This window comes from Trichechus manatus, unplaced genomic scaffold, assembly GCF_000243295.1.
Source record: "Trichechus manatus latirostris isolate Lorelei unplaced genomic scaffold, TriManLat1.0 scaffold00123, whole genome shotgun sequence".
NCBI lineage: Eukaryota > Metazoa > Chordata > Mammalia > Sirenia > Trichechidae > Trichechus > Trichechus manatus.
The window spans coordinates 8,008,056-8,027,018 of NW_004444059.1; the positions used below are offsets into that span (position 1 = coordinate 8,008,056).

The 18,963-nt window shown below is 36.5% G+C and overlaps 1 protein-coding gene across 3 annotated transcripts in view; it reads right to left on the reverse strand.

Moving 5' to 3' along the window:
• CNTN1 (contactin 1) overlaps nt 1–18,963 on the reverse strand; it is a 262,164-nt gene that overhangs the window by 151,410 nt on the left and 91,791 nt on the right. For all 3 annotated transcript variants that reach the window (XM_004384584.2, XM_004384585.2, XM_004384586.2), the window contains 5 exons: nt 16,932–17,104; nt 14,697–14,792; nt 7,493–7,699; nt 4,033–4,132; nt 3,699–3,880 (listed from right to left, as the gene is read on the reverse strand). In XM_004384584.2, coding sequence (XP_004384641.1) covers nt 3,699–3,880; nt 4,033–4,132; nt 7,493–7,699; nt 14,697–14,792; nt 16,932–17,104 — 758 coding nt within the window. The remainder of the gene's footprint in view (nt 1–3,698; nt 3,881–4,032; nt 4,133–7,492; nt 7,700–14,696; nt 14,793–16,931; nt 17,105–18,963) is intronic.

An 18,963-nucleotide genomic window follows, 5' to 3' on the forward strand; every position in this document is an offset into this window, starting at 1 on the left:
TATTCACTAACTAGATAGTAGACAAGAATTATCTTAGGTGAAGGGAAGGACAGCACACATTACAGGGGAAGTGAGCACAACTGGACTAAACCAAAGCTAAGAAGTTTCCTCAGTACAATCAAATACTCTGAGAGACAGAGTAACAAGGATGCGGGGTCTGGGGACCATGCTTTCAGGGGACATCTGTGTCAATTGGCATAACAAAGTTTATTAAGAAAATGTTCTGCATCCTACTTTCGTGAGTGGCATCTGGGGTCTTAAAAGCCAGCAAGTGGCCATCTAAGATGCATCAATTGGTCCCAACCACCTGGAATAAAGGAGAATGAAGAACACCAAGGACAAAAGGAAAGTATTAGCCCAAGAGACAGATAGGGCCACATAAACCAGAGACTTCATCAGCCTGAGACCAGAAGAACTAGATGGTGCCCAGCTACCACCAATGACCTCCCTGACAGGGAACACAACAGAGAGTCCCTGATGGAGCAGGAGAAAGGTGCGATGCAGAACTCAAATTCTAATAAAAAGACCAGACTTAATGGTCTGACTGAGACTGGAGGAACCCCAGAAAGCATGGCCCCCAGACTCTCTGTCAACCCAGAATTAAAACAATTTCTGAGGTCAACTCTTCAGACAAAGATTGGACTAGACTATGGGATATAAAATGATACTTGTGAAGAGTGTGCCTCTTAGCTTAAGTAGATACATGAGACTAAATGGCCAGCTTTTGTCCAGAGGTGAGATGAGAGGGTAGAGAGGTTTAGGAGCTGGTGAATGGATATGGGAAATTGGGTGTGGAAGGGAGGAGTGTGCTGTCACAGTATAGGGAGAGCAATTGGGATCACATAACAATGTATGTATAAATTTTTGTATGAGAGATTGACTTGAATTATAAACCTTCACTTAAACTACAACAATAAAAAAAATAAAATAAAACAGACATACCAGCATGGTATTTTATCTCAAGTCATATTCAAGTTCCTGATTTCATCTTTTAAGAAAGTTAGATTTATCCAGAATTAATCTTTTAGATTTATTCAGGATTAATGATTGTGAGGATGGCTCTGAACTGGGCAGTGTTTTGTTCTGCTGTACACAGGGTCGCTATGAGTTGGAACTGACTGGATGGCACCTAACAATGACAACAATCTTTTGCCAATGTAGTATGACAAAGTAGAGGGAGTTGAGTGAGCTGAGAGCGGAATGCAGGGGAATTGATAATAATTGATCACAGATTTAAGACAGAGATGGGGGTGGACTAGGGGAGGTGACAGACCGTTAAAATATAGTAGGGCTAACTGATTATAGGTCCTGGTAGAGAAAAAGATTATAGAAGTCAGAGTAAAGGAGGCCTGGCGGCACAAAGGTTAAGAGCTCTCTGCTAATTGAAAAGTTGATAGTTCGAACCTACCAGCTGCTCTGCAAGAGAATGTCCTGCTGATCTGTTTCCATAAAAATTACAGCCAAGAATACCCTATGGGGCAGTTCTACTCTGTCACAAGAGAGCACTATGAGTAGGAATCGACTCTACAGCACCTAAAAACAACAATGGGAGTCAGAGTATTGTAGGAAGTAAACTGGAAAGATAGGAGGTTCTGGTCAGAAAGTGACATGCTTGAAACTGAGATTCTAAAGTGATTGCACTCTGGTAACAAAGAAGTCTGGAGTATGGCCTTGGGTGTGGGTTGCTGAGATAGGGTGGAGGACAAAATCATTAGAGGAGAGGATTTCAAAGAACTGAGAGACCAAACTATTTAAAAATATATGTATAAAATCTATGTGGATTTTGATGTTACCAAAGATCAAGTCAGGAATAGTACTGTTGATAGTGAGAGATGTCAACAGGGAAAACCATACAGCAATGAGTGGGATTTCCCCATTCCTCTGCCACAGGAGAGGGAGTGCATGGTATAGTCTGATCCTGTAAGATTGTTAACTGGATGATAAAAGGAAGAGAGAAGGAAGATGGTCTAAAAATGGCAATCAGAAGCAAGCAGGCAACTACACTGCAAGATAAGTGACATGAGGGCTATGGAAGAAAAATAGCCACTGACGGAAAGGGCCCCAGGGGAAGCAGTATCTTTAAGGGAGAGCCGAGTTTCAAGCAGAATGAAAAGATGAATGAACATTCAGAGTAGAAGCTGAGAATATAGCAACTCTCCTGATAGTGGACTCTGTGTTCCAGAGAGCACAGTGCAGGGATTTCAGAAGTTAGGAATGGGTAGAAGATGGAACTGAACAGGAAATGTGCAGAGCTTTGTGGGTATTAGAGTACGGACGGTGAGGGGGCTGTGGGAGTTGGGCTTCTCACTGAGAATGAAATGAACAGGTAAAGGCAAAATGCACCTCATCCTAGTGGTCTCTAAGTAGACGATGGTGGAAAGGCTGCATGTGCTGGGAAAATGGAGGGATTTACCTCATCCCTGTGTAAAAGGAGGGTCTAGGGAGGGGCTTGTTACTCAGAGGTGGCAGGGGCGTTGCTTTTGACCCCGCCACAATGTCCTTTCCCCATTTTGGCTTAGGCATCATCACCAGGTTTCCTATCACCCATTTTCTCCGTAGGGCTAAGGTGCCCCCCCATATGCTTTATCAATAGTCCATGCAAATATCCATATTACACTATCTCAATTTTCTTTAAAATTATTTTTTTGTATATGTATGTATGTATAGACTTGTTTGTGTGTTTTACTTGTATAGAATTGTTTATACATTGTATGAACTCTTCAAGGGCAGAGAGAATATTTCCTTTACCTAACTACCCTTGCTCCTATCACAGTTCCTGGATCTGAGTAGGCATTCAAGATATGCTTACTCTTTAAATGAATGATCTTGTTGAAGTCTTGGCTATTTAGTCAGTTGTGACCACAAGATCCACATTGTGGAACATAGACATGATTTTAGCCTAAAAAATTCCAAGTGTTGCCTGAAATAAAAACAAAAATTGTATCCTCCCATTTATAATTTACTTAAATGTGTGAGAATCAAGCACTTGTACCAAGAATATTGTGTTAATGAAAAATGATTCTATAGACCAGTGGTTCTCAAAGTGTTGTTCAGGGACCAGTAGCCACAGCATCTGGTGAAGCTAACTTACTAGAAATACAAATTCTTGGGTCCCACAATAGCTCTTCTGAATCAGAAACTCTAAGGTGGGGCCTATCAATCCGTGTTTTAACAAGCCCTCCAGGTACTATTTATGCATGCTACAGTTTGAAAACCACTGCATTAAACTAAGTCGTAATGTATAATTTCTGACATAATTAAAAAGATATTGAGAAAAAGAGCATGAGAAAGGGGGTCCTGTAATCTAAACAATCTACATTAATTGTATATTCTCAAAATTATTAGGAACACTAAGATCAATCATTAATTATGATACTAATAGTAAAAGTTGGTAACTTCTATGACTGATATTTTCAACTTAATTAGACATAAGACAAATATTTCATCTTTCTGCATAATGTAATATAATTCCAAACCAAACCCATTGCTGTCAAGTCGATTCCAACTCACAGTGACCCTACAGGACAGGGCAGAACTGCCCCATTGGATTTCCAAGGAGCGGCTGGTGAATTCAAACTGCCAACCGTTTGGTTAGCAGCCAAGCTGTTTTAAAAACTATTAATCATTATATACTAGTTTTTCAAGTATGGGAAATCACTCTAAATAAAATTTATAGAATACTAAAATAATACATTTACCTTGAACATAAATTCTTCCCTTGTATTTATCCTTTCCTCTGATGTTCTCAGCTTCACATTCATATGTGCCTTCATCTTCCAACTGTATATTGAAGATCTTGAGGACAGCCCCAGAAGTACTGATCTCAGCAGTGCTTGGCATTGGTTCTAGGACCTTCCGCCACCGGATATCAGGAACAGGACTTTAAATGAAAGACACAAGTGCTAAGGGTCCACAAAGTTTAAACGACAATTATTTATATTTATTGCTAAATATTTACATAATTTATCTTCTAAAATGGTATAAAAATTAACAGTTTATATATATGTTAATTGAATATATAAATATACTTACTTTCCAAGAGCAAAACACTCTAAAGTCACATTTTGGCCCATCAATGCATATACGTCCTTGAACTGAACTACAATATCAGCAGGATATGGCTTTGTTGTTCCTGATATTAAGAGAAACACAAATATCCATTAATTTAAACACACTAGTGTTTTTATTTTTAAACTCTGTGATTTTATAAGATTAGAACTGCTTCGGTATGAAAGGATTTTCTCTGTACAGGTCCTGGAAAGTGTCCTATCATGGTATGATGCATGGACTTGTTTGTTTCTATGTATTATGTATGTAGTGTGGAGCTAATTGAGTATATTCACTCATATTGGCTAATTCGGCATAACCATCTGACCCAATTCATTAACACAATTCAAGAAGTTTTTAGAGAGCATCAAATATATGTAAACACTGTGTTAGGTGCTGTATGGAACATAGGAATTAAGAGAAAAAAGAAAGGAAATGAGAGAAAGGAAGAAGGAAGAGGGTGGGATAAAAAAGAAGGAGGTGAAGCAAGAAAAGAGGGAGAACAAAGAAAATGTGTCCATGAAGATGAAGGTAAAGAGGAAAAAAGTTGCAAAAAGGGAAGGAGAGAAAGAAGAAAATATTTATTCAACAGCATTGTGCTAAGCAATGATACTTTATTTCATATATTTTGTACATCAGTTTTGAAAGATGTGTTACTACCTTGATCTTACAGAGAAGAAAATACGCTCAGCGTGGTAAAATACATTTTTTAAGATCACAAAGATACTGTGTACATCACACTCAGCAAGAAAGAGACAAATAGGTATACAAGGACCTGAATTACAAGCCAAAATAAAATAAGTGGTCTGGAAGAGTGGCAGCCAAGGAGGATCACTGGCAGTGTGCAGGGGCTATGAGAATTTCAGGCAGGATGGCATTTGAGCTAGACCAGTTTAGGGTGAGGAAATTGCATATTATGACAAACCTCCAGGAGTAGACAGGGAAAGAATAAAGGTCTAGGAACTCAAACAACGTTGAAGTATATGTAGTTGAAGATGATATTTGAATCCACAATCTGAAAGGCCTGAATATGTGACATTAGAGACTTTGAGACTAATTTCCTCAGTAGGTAACTACCAATGGGTTTTAGAAAGAGGAGTAATATAAATCTTACCTTTGGTTTAAGTAGAGGACCTTGTTGGCATTTTTAAACGATGGAGCATGGAGAAAAAAAGGTCTTCAAGAGTCAGAGATCTAAGAAAGGCTGATTCATTAATCAAGGCAAAGCAAGTAAGGGTCTGAACTAGGGCACATCTACAACAGTTGGAACAAAAGGGAAAGAACAGATACAAGTAGTATTTTAAAGGTAGAAGCAACAGGACAGACACTTGGATGAATGTTTCTCAAGGTGTAGAAAAAAGACCCAATTCATCAGAATCACCTGGGATGCTAGTTGACCCTACAGATCTTCCTGGCTCTGATCCCAGGCCTGCTGAATCAGTATCTCTGGGTTCTACATTTCTCTCAAACTGTACTGGTTCTTACATGCTAATTTAGAACCACTGGATTAGCTGCCTTGAATATCAGGGGGAAAGAGGAGTTGAGGATTAAAAATGCTACTCTGAGTTACTAGAAATATCTCATTACTAAATGAGATGAAGAACAAAAGAGGAGGTGCTTTAGAGGAGTGAAAGCAGGTGTGTGTGGAACACTCTGAGATTAACATAGTTCAGTGCCGTCTGAGTGGCAAGATAACTAGAATTAAGATCAAAACCAAATTACAGGAAATGTTTTGGAGATGTGAATTTGGAGTCATCTGCACAGAGCTACTGTTGAAAATGTGTACATGGATGAAAATATCCAGGAAAAGATTAGAGAGAAATGGAAGGATATTGGGTAGAGGCAGGTGAGAGATTAGGAGAATGTGGAAGGAATAAGGGAAATTATGAGAAGGGATATATCAAGACAGGCAGAAGAGATTGACAGTGTCAAAGTTCAAATAGAATGAGGACTAAAAAATGTCCTTTGGATTTGGTAAATAGGAAGGCATTGTGATTATTCAAGAACTGTTTGCCCTGAATAGAAAACAGTAAGCAGAGGAAATGAGGTAGGGTCGAGTTTGAATATTCAGATTAGAACGGGAATAAGTAATCTAGTGAAGTCCCTGAATGAATCAAATGAGATGTGAACCAGAGCAACTGGAATAGTTAGCTTGAGCAGGAGGAGAAACATTTCTTCCATTGAGAGAGGAAGTAAGAAAATAAATTTAAGAGCTGAATTGCTTGTACATTTCTCGGGGAGAATAGGGAAGATAGTCAAGGGATATTTTGCATGATGGCTCCTTTTCACTCTAACCTAGAGTGTGAGAGCATCCCCCAAGAGTAGGAAGGGAAAAAAAGAGTCAGAGTCAACACACAGTTATAGAATACCAAGTATATGGCCACTGTCTTGAGGAGAGTAATAACAGTGGACTCTTATGATATTATGGCACTTTCTCCATTGTCATATAATTTTTAGAGGTAGAGGCAGGAGCTAAACTTAAGTCTGTCAACTCTGAAGCTGGTATTTCCCCAGAAGCTTGAACTCAGTGACCTGAGCACAGAGGCAGGTCTGGGATAGAACTACCATATTTTATACAAGTAACACGTGCATTATGTGTTTTTTGCCAACCATGCAACCTCCTCACACATTATTTTCCTAGGAGCGCTATGCACGTTTTTGTGTGCGTATTATTTGTGAAAAAAATATAGTAATATAAAGTAACCAAATGTATCATGACCTGATTTTCTTGGGAGGGGATGCATTAAGAAAAGAGGGGTAGTTCAATTGGAGCCTGGATAAAGGCCAATCAGCATGTCAGTAGTTATCTAACATGGTGCCACAGTAGCAGCATCCTATGTAACAAAGGCCATTTATTTACTTAGTTGCTTCATATAAATACCCTTGCCATGGCGTTGATTCTGATTCATAGTGACCCTATATGATAGGGTAGAATTGCTTCATAGGGCTTCCAAGGCTGTACTCTTTATGAAAGCTGACTGCCACATCTTTCCCTCAGGAGTAGCTGATGGGTTGCAACCGCTGACCTTTTGGTTAGCAGCCAAGCACTTAACTACTGCACCACGAGGACTCCTTTTCACGTAAATAATCCCTGTAAAATATCAAAATAATCAAACTGGCTTTTCCCCTATATTCTGCAGTTATTAGGGTTTGCTTTGATCCAATCATTTATTCTTCTTCATAAACTTACTAAGAAGTAGAAATGACCAGGAATCAAAAAGCAGATGCCAGTCACTCCAATTGTAACCATTATACTGGCAGTTGGCTAATGAATCAGTCCTCTGTGCATTTTTCTGAGCTAGAGACAGCTACCCTGAACTTGACCATTTTATGGCAATTTCATTATATGAATCTGCCTGAGCAGTCAGCTAGTCTTCTCATTGTAGTAACTGTACCATACACACACAACCTTGCAAATATAGAGAGTACCAAATACAATACTTACGTTCAGGTAGTGGAATGAGTGGTATAAACTTGCTGAACACACTCTTCGTAATAGAAGGACTGGATACAAAGCATGAGTAATTTCCTTTGTCGGATGCCTCCACATTTGCAATGTAGAGATTGCCATTGGTCTGCGACACAAATCTTCGTTTATCCATTGTGATAAATACAGGAAACTCATTTAGAAGCCAGCGGTAGCTAAGATCATCTAGAAGAAAATATTATCTACTAAATATTAAGCTCTTCTCCAAAAGTAAAGTTTTATTTTCTAATAATAAACTATCACATAATCTAATCTAGGCTATTGGAGAGCAAATGTTGGAAGTAGGCCAAGACAAATTTAGTAGAAATTTTCTAACAGCTACCATATTTTGAGTGCATGGAAGCACTGTGCTCAGCAATTATATCTATTTATTTATATCTCTCTATTATTTTGTGGACTATTAATATTACTTCTTACATTTCACTGATGGACAAAAGAAGACTCAGAAAGATCAAATGACTTGTTTAGAATTTCATGGTCCTTAAGTAGAATTAGAATTTTGAATCCAGGTCTTACAATTCCAGGGCCCATAATCAGTCTGCCCTATTGCAATTTAAAAATAAAATCAAGATGATTAACCATAATGTGGCTTTTTCCTCTTTTTATTGCTATTTTAAATTATAGATTTAGAAATGAGTCTACGTAACCTGTTGTGGTCATATTAAAAAGTGAAAACCACAGAAACAAGGAAAAAGCATGTTACTAGTTGTCTTAAATATTAAAAAGTATATCATATGGTAACTCTTAACCACAGGAAACTCTTAACACACTAGCTGGTTAGGCTGAAAATTGAATTTCCTCATTAATTTCCTGCTTTTCATATAGTTTTCTATCCTTTGTCTCTCCTCCCAGGAACACCCCAGTACTCTTTTCATTAATGCCAAAAGGGAAATATAGATAATGCATACTTCTTGATCACAAAATTATGATTCCTCTTTAAAACAGTGACCTCACTGCCATGAAGATAATACCATGAGTGTTGTGATAGCTGCCTTGCCTCTCTGATTAAGTTTCAGACTTAATGTTGACAACAGTTAAACTCAGATCCAGTTCTTATAGGGACTCAGTGGACTATCATTTTATCCATGTTTTTTCTAGTCCCTTGCAGATGATAAAATCAACAATCTCTGAAAAAACCAACATCTGTTTTCTACACAGCACTATTGACTGGATTAAATAATAAATTACTATAAAATTAATTTTTCAAAAAGAGTAAGTACCAGCACCTGTGTAAGAAATGGTGCTTTGACTGATAGATGTCTGAGACCTCTTTCCTTTGCCCCAGGAGCATGTGGACCATATTACCAGGAACATTTGTTTTGGTTAACTACAGTACCTTTTGGCTACTTTCATTACATTACTTTGAAATACATCATTTATTTAACCTTGCTAAATAATGTATCTTTCTCCTTCAAATACATTTGAAGTAACTTAGTATGCCCTGGAGGAATAATTTGCAAACTTTTCAGAAGACTTGTATGCTTTCTTTTTTAAATTAACCACAGCACAACAGAATTTACTTATACCAATAGGTAACTATAGCTTCTTATTAGTGCTTTGATATTCACAGAAAATTATACTTTCAACCTATTTAAAAAGAAACTTATACCAAGTTATACTGTGAGATAATGTATTCCCTATGACACTCTTTCATTTTTGTGCTTTTTTAATCTATTGAGATTCTTTTATGATCATATTCAATATTCCAGCAGTTATTTTTCTTGAGTACTCTTACTGTCTTATTCATTTTTAAATCCATACATACATCTATTATTAAGTATTTTGAATTTTGTTAATAGTACACATCCTTCAAATGATGGACTTTTTTTCCTCTACTCTCTCTCAATATAAACATACATGATATATATTTTTTGAGATGTGACAATTCAACTTATGATGGTTATATTGACAGAAAATTAGGTGAAAATAAAGCATTATGTTTTCATTTGTGCGTCTAGGAGTTTAAGAAGTGTTACACATTCATGAGCTATTTGTTCCAATGCAATAAAAAAAATCTAAATAGGTATATTTACCTTTCTATGAAAATATAACCCCTACAGTCCATCAATTTAATGAATACATTCTGTGCTAGGCATTAGATACTCAGTTGTATAACAAATGTTGTTATAATTGAATAAACATTTGTAGTGAAATACACATTTGTGATTGTTCCTGATAAGTAAGTAAAGTAAGTAGTGTGATCTCCTTTAAATGAAATTGTGGAGCACCCAGAATCATAGAAAAACATAATAACTTTGGAAAGATTAGCCTTTTCCTTCTAGATCTTTTTCATGTACATAAATGAGAGAGAAAACATTTCTATAATTATGAATCTTCAGTGTACCCAGTAAAGAGAACTATGAAAAGGATATCAGGAAAGCAATACTATTTATAATAACCCCTAAAAAAATAAAATACTTAGGACTAAATCTAACCAGGGACAAAAAGGACCTATATAAAGCAAATTACAAAACACTACAGCAAGAAACCAAAAGAGACAGATATAAATGGAAAAATATACCATGCTTATGGATACATAGACTCAACATTGTGAAAATGTCAATTCTACCCAAAGCCATCTTCAAATACAATGCAATCCCAATCCAAATACCAACAACATTCTTTAATGAGATGGAAAAACTAATCCTTAACTTTATATGGAAAGGAAAATGGCCCCAGATAAGTAAAGCATCATTGAAAAAGAAGGAAAAAGTGGGAGGCCTAGCAATACTTGACCTCAGAACCTACTATACAGCTATGGTAGTCAAAATAGCTTGGTACCAGTATGATAACATATTGATCAATGGAACAGAATCGAGAACCCAGATGTAAATCCATCTGCCTACAGCCACCTGGTCTTTGACAAAGGCCCAAAGTGCATTAAATGGGGGAAAAGACAGTCTTTTTAACAAATGGTGCTGGCAAAATTAGATATCCATCTGTAAAAAAAGGAACATATACCTTACACCACATACAAAAATTAATTCCAAATGGAGCAAAGACCTAAATATAAAACTACAAACTATAAAGATCATGGAAGAAAGAACAGGGTCAACACTAAAAACAATACAAAACAAAACAAAAAACCATTGCCGTCGAGTCAATTCAGACTCATAGCAACCCTATAGGACAGAGTAGAACTGCCCCACAGGGTTTCCAAGGAGGGCCTGCTGGATTTGAACTGCCAAACTTTTGGTTAGTAGCTGTAGCTCTTAGCCACTACACCACCAGGGTTTCCTGGTCAACACTAGGGGCCTTAATATATGGTATAAACAGGATACAAACCACAATTAACAATACACAAACACCAGAAGATAAAATAGATAAATGGGATCTTCTAAAAATTAAACACTTATGCTCATCAAAAGACTTCACCAAAAGAGTAAAAAGAGAACCTACAGACTGGGAAAAAATTTTTGGCTACAACATATTAGATAAGGGTCTAATCTCTAAAATCTACAAGATACTGCACCACCTCAACAACAAAAAGACAAATAACCCAATTTAAAAATGGGCAAAGGATATGAACAGCCACTTCACCAAAAAAGACATTCAGGCAGCTAATAGACACATGAGGAAAGTCTTGTAATCACTAGCCACTAGAGAAATGCAAATCAAAACTACAGTGAGATACCATCTCACCCTGACTCTACTGGCACGAATCAAAAAAAACAGAAAATAACAAATGCTGGAGAGGTTGTGAAGAGTTTGGAACTCTTTTGCACTGCTGGTGGGAATGCAAAATGGTACAACCACTTTGGAAAATGATACGGCACTTCCTTAAAAAGCTAGAAACAGAAATACCATATGATCCAGGAATCTCACTCCTAGGAACATATCTTAGAGAAATAAGACCCATCATACAAATAAACATCTGCACACCCATGTTCATTGGAGCATTATTCACCATAGCAAAAAGATGGAAACAACCTAAGTGCCCATCAACACATGAATGGATAAACAAACTATGGTACATACACACAATGGAATACTATGCAACGATAAAAAAACAATGTGAATCTGCAAAACATCACTGGATGAAAAACAATGGATGAATCTGGAGGACATAACGCTGAGTGAAATAAGTCAATCACAAAAGGGCAAATATTGTATGAGACCACTATTATGAAAACACAGGAAAACGTTTCCACACAGAAAGAAAAAATCTTTGATGGTTACGAGGGAGGGGAGGGATAGGAAGGGAAAAATACTAACTAGATAGTAGGTAAGAGGTAACTTTGGTGAAGGGTAAGGCAATACACAATACTGAGGAAGGCGGCACAACTTGACCAGGGCAAAGCCACAGAAGCAGTAGAAATATTAATTAGAAAAAAAAAATCTTCAGTGTAGTAAAATGTACTTCACTTACTTTAATAATAATGGATACAAAATATTAAATGTATTAAAATATATTTTATTTATTTTAAAAATAATCTCTTTAAAATACATATCCATTTTATCATTTTCAAACATATTATTTAATTTAATGCTTAACACAAGGTCTGTAATGTAGGTGGCACAGGAATTATTATTCTAAATTTCAACAAGAAAATACAGATGTAGAGAGTTTAAGTGGCATACCTATGTTTATTTGACATAATAAGGATAGAATTCCAGGTTACCAGATCACCAACTAGAGCAATAGGGCTTGATAGCCATAAGAGGTTACATAAATAATCTTCTAAGGTAGATTCATTTGTCCCCTCATCTCAATGAAGTTCTAAGTTGCAAAGCACAAAACCTTAACTTACCCGCATTAAGGAGGTAGGAAAATTTACGACAAGGAGTTGATAAAAAACAGTACACACACACACTATGGTTTTGAACCATATGTTTATTCTTGTATTTGAAGGTGGAATGTCTAATGTTCGAAGAGATTATAAAGCTAATAGAAGGACATCATGCTTGGTCAGCGAAAAAGAGGAAGACCCTCAACGAGATGGATTAACACAGTGGCTGCAACAATAGGCTCGATTATAGCAACGATTGTGAGGATGGCCCAGGACCAGGCAGTGTTTCATTCTGTTGTACATAGAGTCACTGTTTGTTGGCACCTAACAACAAATGACGTAAACTGACAGGTGATGGAGAGCTGTTCCATCTATTCTGCGATTAATAGTGTTTCTTGGACTCATTTAGCAGGCCAACTTAGATTTTTTTCATGTCGATTTATATATCTTTAGTGGAATGGAGAGCAAATTAACCCTTTTGACTTAAGAGTTTTTAGCTTCTACCCATATAGAGAAAACAAGAACCTTGTTTTGGTCCATGAAATTCTTTGCTGAGCACAATGGTCAAGATGCTATACAGACTGTGAAAGCAAGCGTTAGATAAATCTCAGAACCTGTTCCTTAGACCCTTTCCCCTTTCTATCTACACAGATTCCCTAGATGATAACATATAGTCCCATGACTTTTAAAACAACTTATATAATGATGACTCACAAATTGATATACCTAACTCAGACCTCACCCCTGAATTCCACACCCATATACAGAACTTTCAACTCAACAGCTCCATTTGAAAATATAATAGACACCTCATACATAACACATCCACACTGATTCTTTCAGCTTAGGTAATGGGGGCTCCATTCTTTCAGGAGTTCATGACAAAAATTTTGATGCCATTCTCGACTCCTGTATCTCTCTTGTTTATCACACAAAGTCTACCATCATGTTCTCTTTGCTCCTCCTTCAAAATATATCCATAAATTACCCACTTCTTCCCGCTTTTACTTCCACTACTCTGATCCAACATATGCTGCCTCGATTATTGCAATACCTCCTAAATGATCTCCCTGCTTCTGCCTTGCCCTACCCTCGGTTCTTTCATAAAACAGTAGCTACAGTCATCTTTCTATAACTTAAGCCATGCCATATAACTCCTCTGCTCAAAGCCCTGTGATATAAATCTCACTCAAAGTAAAAGTCAAAGTAATTACAGCGACTAACAAAGCCCTACATCATTCAGTTCTTGTACCTCCCTGATTTTGTTTCTTACTACCCTCTTATTCACTCTATTCCAGCCATCCTCACTTCCTTGGTCTTCCACTACAGTCCCATCAGGCCTTTGCAATGACTATTTTCTTTCCCTCAAATACCTATTGTTAGCTCCTTCATTTCCTTCAGGTCTTTACTCAAAATTACCTTCTCAGTGATATCCTTTCTAAAAATTCAGCCATTCCCCTCAATATTTCCTCTCCCCCTTCTCCACTTAATTTTTTTCTCCTTAGCACTTATCTATCAATATTTAACATGCTATATATTTTAATTACTTGTTTATTGCCTGTCTCTCTCACTAGAAGAGTCCTAGGGCGGGGGGAATATATATATATATCTCCTCTCATACACACACACACACACACACACACATATGCATGTATATATGAACCAGATCAATGTATTGCACACAAAATGACTTAGAGCATACATTTAATGTCAAATTAATGACATAATATTAGAAATACAAGAATACAAAACATGTATTTTCTTTAAATGGGAAAAGTGGTATTCACATATTATTTCAGTGGAATATTTGATAAATTAAGAGATGTGGAAATTAGTGAGAGTATATTAAGCTTTCATCTTTTATATTAGTACTTTGGTGACTACCATTTTAGCCATATTAAGTTACAAAAAACATATCTTCAAAGATTGAAACTTGTGACCGATGCCACTTAATATAGTCCTTTTTCTAAACTGGATGATTATTCTTGCAGATTGGTGCTCCTAAAGAGATTAATAACTTATGATGTCTTTATCCTTTTTAGTGTTTAATTACAGTTCATAATATACAGCAGATGTTAAATTGTTAATAAAATGACTGATGACTGATTATATGTCATTCCTTGATACTGTTCTATTTCAGGAATAATTTCCAGAAAGGCTGTCACATTGTCTCCTATGTAACTGGAACTTTAATGAGGATATAACCCAACATATATATCATTTATAAACTGAAACAGTTATAGATCTTTAGAATTAGGGTCAAGTGACAAAAGAGCCAAGAAAGGAAGGATCTATAACACTAAAGAGTGATGTATTATCAGGTTATGCAAATTGAGACTCATTCGATTATAAATGTACCTTATTATTAAGAAAACAAAAACTTTCCCATTTTGTTTTATAGATGCATATAGTTACAGAGGAACTAAGTTTACCTGGAAAATGGTATGGAGGATCACAGAGAAGCACCATTCCTTTTCCCTCTTTAACTCTGACCTCAGGACGTTCCTCGGGTGGGAAAGGATCAAGATCTAATTATGAAAGGAAAAAAGAAAGCATTTGTTTTCTGGTCAATAGAAATAAAGGCATTCATTAAATTTTACCATTCAGCAACTAACTCATTTGTAGATATAGCATTTCTCCATTGGTTAGTGAAGCCTATGAGAGTCAACTGTTTGTTCTCACATGCTGAGGTTTGCATGCACTATGGAAAAGTTCGCTGGTGAACTCAAAGCCTGTGGATATAGATAGCAGCCAGCATAGTATTCTGGCAGCCCTGAAGATTTCAAATACCCTAAAGACTTTTGCTTCAGATTTTGGAAGAATCTCAGTAAAGTTATCTGAAAATATAATGGACTCAGACAAAACCAGAGATCTATCTAAGAAACGAAGTATAGAGGAATGGACTCATTTGAATGGTATACTTCTCAAGAGAAGACTTGGATGTTTGGAAGAAATAATGTAAAAGGCAAGACTCTAGATGGGGAACTTAAAGGTCACCAATTTCCTTTCTTTTTCAAATTCTGGGATTTCCTCAGTTTTCATTCCTTTACTCAACTTTGTACGTATTTGGGGTTCATATTTAGCTTGATTCCTTGATACTCTACTTTCGATTCTTCAGTTGTTTTACTGATGTTCATTCTGTGTCAGTCCTGCCCCTCCTCCTGTCTCTTATCTGTCATCAGTTCTCAAGCTGTGCTATCTAATTTTTACTCCTCTCCATAGACTGTACACCTCTGAAAAATCATCTATTATAATTGTTATCTCCTTGCAGAGGGCCCTTCAATCCTACATCTCCAGCATGATGCTTCAGTTGAATGCTGGCCCCTCTCCTCAAACGCCTGCTTGACATTTCTGCTTGGATAACTTAATGCCGTCATAACCTCTGCATGTGAAATAACCCTTTAAATTCCTCCCAGCCTTGAAATTGGTTTTACTTCCTCACATCCCCTTTTTAATGAGAGCAGAATGTTTCTGCCCTTTAACTAAATTTTACTTGAAAAATATTTAGTGGTCTTCTTTCCTTCAGTGCAAAGCAATCTGTCAAGTATTTCTTTAAGGTTTTGTATGTATTATTAACATTCGCACTGTTACAACACTAACAGGAGCTGACTGCTCTAGCTGACTGTCTCACTCCCTCCTGGTAATCACTACCACATAGGTCTTCTTAAACGTCATTTTCATTCTATAATTCACTTAATGAAAGTTTTCAATGCTAATTCATAAAATCACATACTAGAAATTGTCTGGTCCAACCCCTCCTTCAACGTATAAATTTCCTTCAGAGCAACCTCTAATTTTTAGCTTAGCACAGTGTTCCACAAAGTATTTTTCACTATTTCCCCATAAGAATGAAACGTTAATTTAAAATAATTAAATTAATTAATTAAATTTCTTCTAACAAGATAATTAAATATTCAGGAATATGATTTTATCAGGGAGGGTTTGAGACTTGGAGGGCCACAACTGTTATGTTGCAATATCTAAGATGCTTCCTCCCCTCAAAAACCAATTTTTACCCTGTTGAGGGTGATATTCCTCATTGAGAATGCATGGTTTAGCTCTTCCACTGATACTAGTTTTTCAGGAGCCGTTCGAGAGCTTTTAGAATATGCCTTAGTTTACTTTCCAACATTATCTTGTACTACTTCAAGTATATTCAAAATACCCCTCAGGATAATTTGCTCTCGAGTTTTTATTCACCACACAATTAAAGCCCACTCATGTTATAAGACCCACCACATTCACAGAACCTTCTCCTCATATTCCTTTCTTCTTAATTTTTTTCTGCTTGATAAACTCTTATAACAGCATTTATTGATACTCACTTTGAAGGCCAAACTTCCTTATATTTTATTTAAAGCTTTCATGTGTATATGACTTGTTTCACTACCAACAAAATGCAACCTGATTGTGGGAATGGAATATGTCTTCTTTAATATCTCACACAATAAGCACTCAGTAAAATTTGTTGGAATGTTGAGGCAGGAGAGATCATTGTCACTGAGAGAGGTAAATGGAAGTATTTTAATAGAAGAGAAAAATCCAAGAGTAGGGAGTTGCAAATTTACCATTCTAGTTTATGTAGATTGCTGTCAGTAATTAAAACACATGTAATTCTTACTTCACCTAAACACACAAACCATTTTTTTAAAGTAACAATTACTTACATCCAAAACTTAAGGTGGCTTCGGTGCTCCTCACCATCCCATAGTTATTTGATGCTAAACAGTAGTATATTCCAGCATCTTTCTGCTTGTCAGGGTTGTTGATGACGAGGTTTCCTCCTACCATACTGTACCGATCACTTGTCAGATCAATATCCCCATTATTCATTCTCCATCTATGAGAAAAAGGAACAAATGTCATATTAAAGGTTACAAGGCCTGCAGACAGTGTATGGATCATCATCCTAAAGTAATATGGGTTCAGCTACATCTGAAGTCAGATGATTAAGTAGATCACTCAAGGTGGTATTTCTTCACACCCTGTAATTCCATGTCCCTGAGCTCTTAATTTATAATTTAGCTCAGGCACAGAAAGGTAAATGCTAAAGTGCATGACATATTTCCTCTTTTTTTCATGATGTATCACAAAGGACAAATATTCCATTGGGTTTTGCCCCATAAATTTATTTCTTAGCAGTTATAAGTAGATTATAAATGATAACCACCTATGAACTAGATATATAAATATATAATATTAAAGCATCACTATAAGAGAAATAAAATATAAAATGTCAATATATGATACTAAATATTAAAGTAATTTTTCAATAAAGTGAACATAATCAGGATCCTGCACAGTAAATAGCACATTCTGACCACTAGAGGGCGATCACACAATTTGAAAATGATAAAAGTCTGTGGGACCTATCGGTTACTAAGTCACAAATATACTAGTAAAACACGGTTTTCTTCGGCCTAGAGTTAATTCTCACTTGGGCCTTTCAGATTATTTATTCTTGATAAAGGGAATTTGTTTTCCTATCACATATCCAAAACAACCAAAGTGAGACATGTTGCAGGTAATCAGACCCGTAATTGACAGAAATTGTGTTATCAATAAAGTAACTAGCAATGGGCTCTAACTTTCCTGGTGAGATGGGAAGAATACATGTATAAAATAGTTTCTAATTAAGATGACCACATTCAGGATTTTATAACATTCTGGATTAAGGTTTATCCTTTAAGGTTTGACAAATGGCCTGTGTCTTAGTGACAGCTTTGCTCATTGCCTGGCACATTTCTGATCAAGATATAAATCTTGCCAAAAGAGAGTATCTTTTGCTAAATGAAAATTACTACAACGTTTTCAGTTTTAATTTCTTATAGTATACAAGGTAATTTATGCTTCTTTTAGAAGCGTAGAAAACTGTGCTTTTGCATTTTTTAAACCTACCAAATTTCCAGAGAATAATCCCCTTCCCCCAAACGATGACCATACGGGTCCCTGCTTGAACCATCCAGAGTCAAGTTGCTTAGGACTTGTCAAGGCAGTGGATTTCCTTGTTGGGCAGCTCCAACTGTTGATTTTTTTTTTTTTTTTAATTTTTCATTATGTTTCCCCCCAATTTTTATGTGTTGCCTTAACTTCCTCCCAATGGATTGATTTTACCTTTTACTTCACAGGATGATTCAGTTTTGCTATGTTTGGGTAGGTTCACTGGTTTGTTTTCAGGGGCATACACCATCCCTTTAACACGGCCTTGAGTACAGTTTTTATTGTAGTTCTTGTTACTTTGGGGGCCTGAACAAGATAATGGAAGAGTCATAGCCACAAGGCTGGTAAGTAGGAAGTCAAATTCCCTGTTGTACTTCTCAGGATGTTGCCATGAATACCAAATTATCACAGAATATGCTACAAATATAAAACTCTTGTGTGAATGACAAATTTTGCATGACCGAGGTTAGCATAGCTTGCCCTGAATATTAAGGGAATTTTAAACAATTTGAGGTGTTCTTTTCCATCAGAAAATCTGCATTATGAGACGAATTTTTAGGCTGTCAAAAGCAAGCTGCCTTCATAACAGGATGAAATATCTACTTCTCTCTTTTGGCCCTCTATATTAACGTGTGGATAGTCAGGCCAAATATGCCCTGGGAACTTCAGTGCTTGGGCAAATTTTGGGAAGGGCTCAGTGATATATTTGCCAAGAAAAGCTTTGCTTCTTACTGTGCCTATAGAGGGAAAGGGTAGGGC